Genomic DNA, 2103 nt, shown 5'->3' with positions numbered 1-2103 from the left:
TTCACTTTCAACTCCCTGTGAGCGTCAGCGTCAGCAGATTGTAAAACAACAGTCATTCTCTAAATATTACGGTTTTTACGCAGTTTAACAGTACATAACGCTAGACGAACAAGTCATCGGTGTCCAGGGAGCTGTTTAGAAGATATATTAAACGTTTCCACAAAGTGTCATGTCCGTGGGACCTCCGTGAAAGCTGCGCTGTAGAGAAAGTGAAACGAAAGGATGAAAGGGGAAGTGAAACTTTACGTAGGAGCTGGGACGTTTAGCTAAAAGTGCGACGAAGCAGCAGAAGTTAAACTCCAAAGTTGTCAAGGTAAACTTAAATAAATGCTCATTTTCTTAATAAACACTCACTAGTGTACTTTTCCAGTGTTTAATTTTAAGTTATTTATTTTGGCATGAGCTGACAGTTTCAGTTAACTGTAATTAATGGTTCAGCTTGCTATTGACTTAGCTTCTGTGTTGCCATACAAATCAATAACTTAAAACTTGCCATTGTTTGTTTTGTGTCTCTGTTCAGAACCTTGCTGTATATCCAGACTAGGACAACATGAATCCAAAAGACTACGTATATTTTATCCTAACCAAAAAACCCGAACATCCCCAGCATATCAAGCTTGGAAGTATTTGTTACATCCGTGGGCACACGTATAATACACATGACGTTCCCCTGTCTGGTGGTAGCACAAAGTTACCAGTCACGTTCGTCAAATCGCTAAACAGTTTAACTTATAATATTGATGTAAACTGCATTGAAAAACTGAGTCTAGAGGAGGCCGAACTTCTGTTGGCCTGTGAGCCTGAAGATGAGAGGCTGAACTGGTTCAGAGACAAAGATGCTGTCCAGACAGCCCTGGGACTCACCGTGGAAACTAATGTGATGGTGAAGGAAGAAGACGAGAAGCTGATAGGTGTCATTCGCTATATTGGTCCGGTGGTGGAACAAGGTTATTTGGATCCCATTAAAGGAACATTCTTTGGAATTGAGCTACAGGTATGACTATTGGTTAAACCAAATAAGAAAACAGCTTTTCTCGTTTCATGTGAGCACATAAAAACAATCACTGGGGTTACACATACTTAATACTACATAATTATAATAGAATATTAACAGAAAGACAGCTTCAGATGAACAACATCTTATAAGATTTTGCTGTCTTTGAGGAATGATGAACCCCAAAAGGCTTTGATAGCTTATGAAGTTCCCTGTGGCAGAAATACGTTAAGTTAGTTGCTTTCTGTCAGACTTTTTTTCTGTAGAAAATTCACTTGGAGCTCTTAAAAATGTCCTCAGATTCTTAACACGATAATGTCTTCTGTAAAAATTGTTTGAAAATGTCCTTCCAAGGATAATGAGTGGTGTCACTTGCTTCTCTACAATCACTTTTGTAATTCCATCGTGGCGTGGTTTGCTTCATCACTCACCTCTATGGTTCAGAGCTGCAAGCCAACAAATTTTTGCATCATTGGACACAAGGACGATGACAATGATCTTCTTGCTTTGCAGTACTTTTTCATTCTTATTGAGTGCAAAAATATTTTAGTTTTTGGGTTAAGCACTTAATTATTTTTTTTAAGTATTTCCAGTGAAATATAATTTGGGCTTCATCTAAGATTTTATTTACCTTGCATAGAAAAAAATAGGGACCAAAAGATTTGATCTGAACGAAATTGCAATTTCATTTCAGTGGTACAGACGGGACATATATCCAATTTAAAATTGAAAATACTTATTTTTACCTGTCCTTGCAGATTAGGGGTTTGAACTGAAAGCAGATTTTCTTTACATGAATTATGCAATTTACTGACATACACCTGTCCCATGTTTGCCACAGGAAATCCTTGTTCGATGTGACTCAATTTCTGACGCATGAACATGAGCAGTAAAGAAAAACATTACTCATTTTCTCCATTACTTAATCAACTTGCCCTTCAGGGTTAAAAGCTGAGAGTAGAGCTTATTTTATGTAGATGTCTCCTCATCTGGTAGCTTGTTTTAGGTGCTAAGTACTCAAATTTCAGAATGAAAGTTATGCCCAGTGTTGGTGTGTTAATATTTTCTGCTCCAGCTATGCTTGATATAAGTATATATATCTATATATA

At 37.2% G+C, this 2103-nt stretch overlaps 1 protein-coding gene across 1 annotated transcript in view; it reads left to right on the top strand.

Annotated features, from left to right (window-relative positions):
• Positions 1-2103, top strand: part of cyldl (cylindromatosis (turban tumor syndrome), like) — an 8713-nt gene continuing 6610 nt past the window's right edge. The window contains exons 1-2 of the mRNA XM_007540997.2: positions 1-313; positions 521-994. Of these exons, the coding sequence (XP_007541059.1) occupies positions 551-994 (444 nt within the window). The 5' untranslated portion in view covers positions 1-313; positions 521-550. The remainder of the gene's footprint in view (positions 314-520; positions 995-2103) is intronic.

Source organism: Poecilia formosa, unplaced genomic scaffold (genome assembly GCF_000485575.1).
Source record: "Poecilia formosa unplaced genomic scaffold, Poecilia_formosa-5.1.2 Scaffold10, whole genome shotgun sequence".
Classification (NCBI taxonomy): domain Eukaryota; kingdom Metazoa; phylum Chordata; class Actinopteri; order Cyprinodontiformes; family Poeciliidae; genus Poecilia; species Poecilia formosa.
The sequence above is the reverse complement of the archived record's forward strand: the minus strand, read 5'-3'. Positions and strand labels throughout refer to the sequence as shown.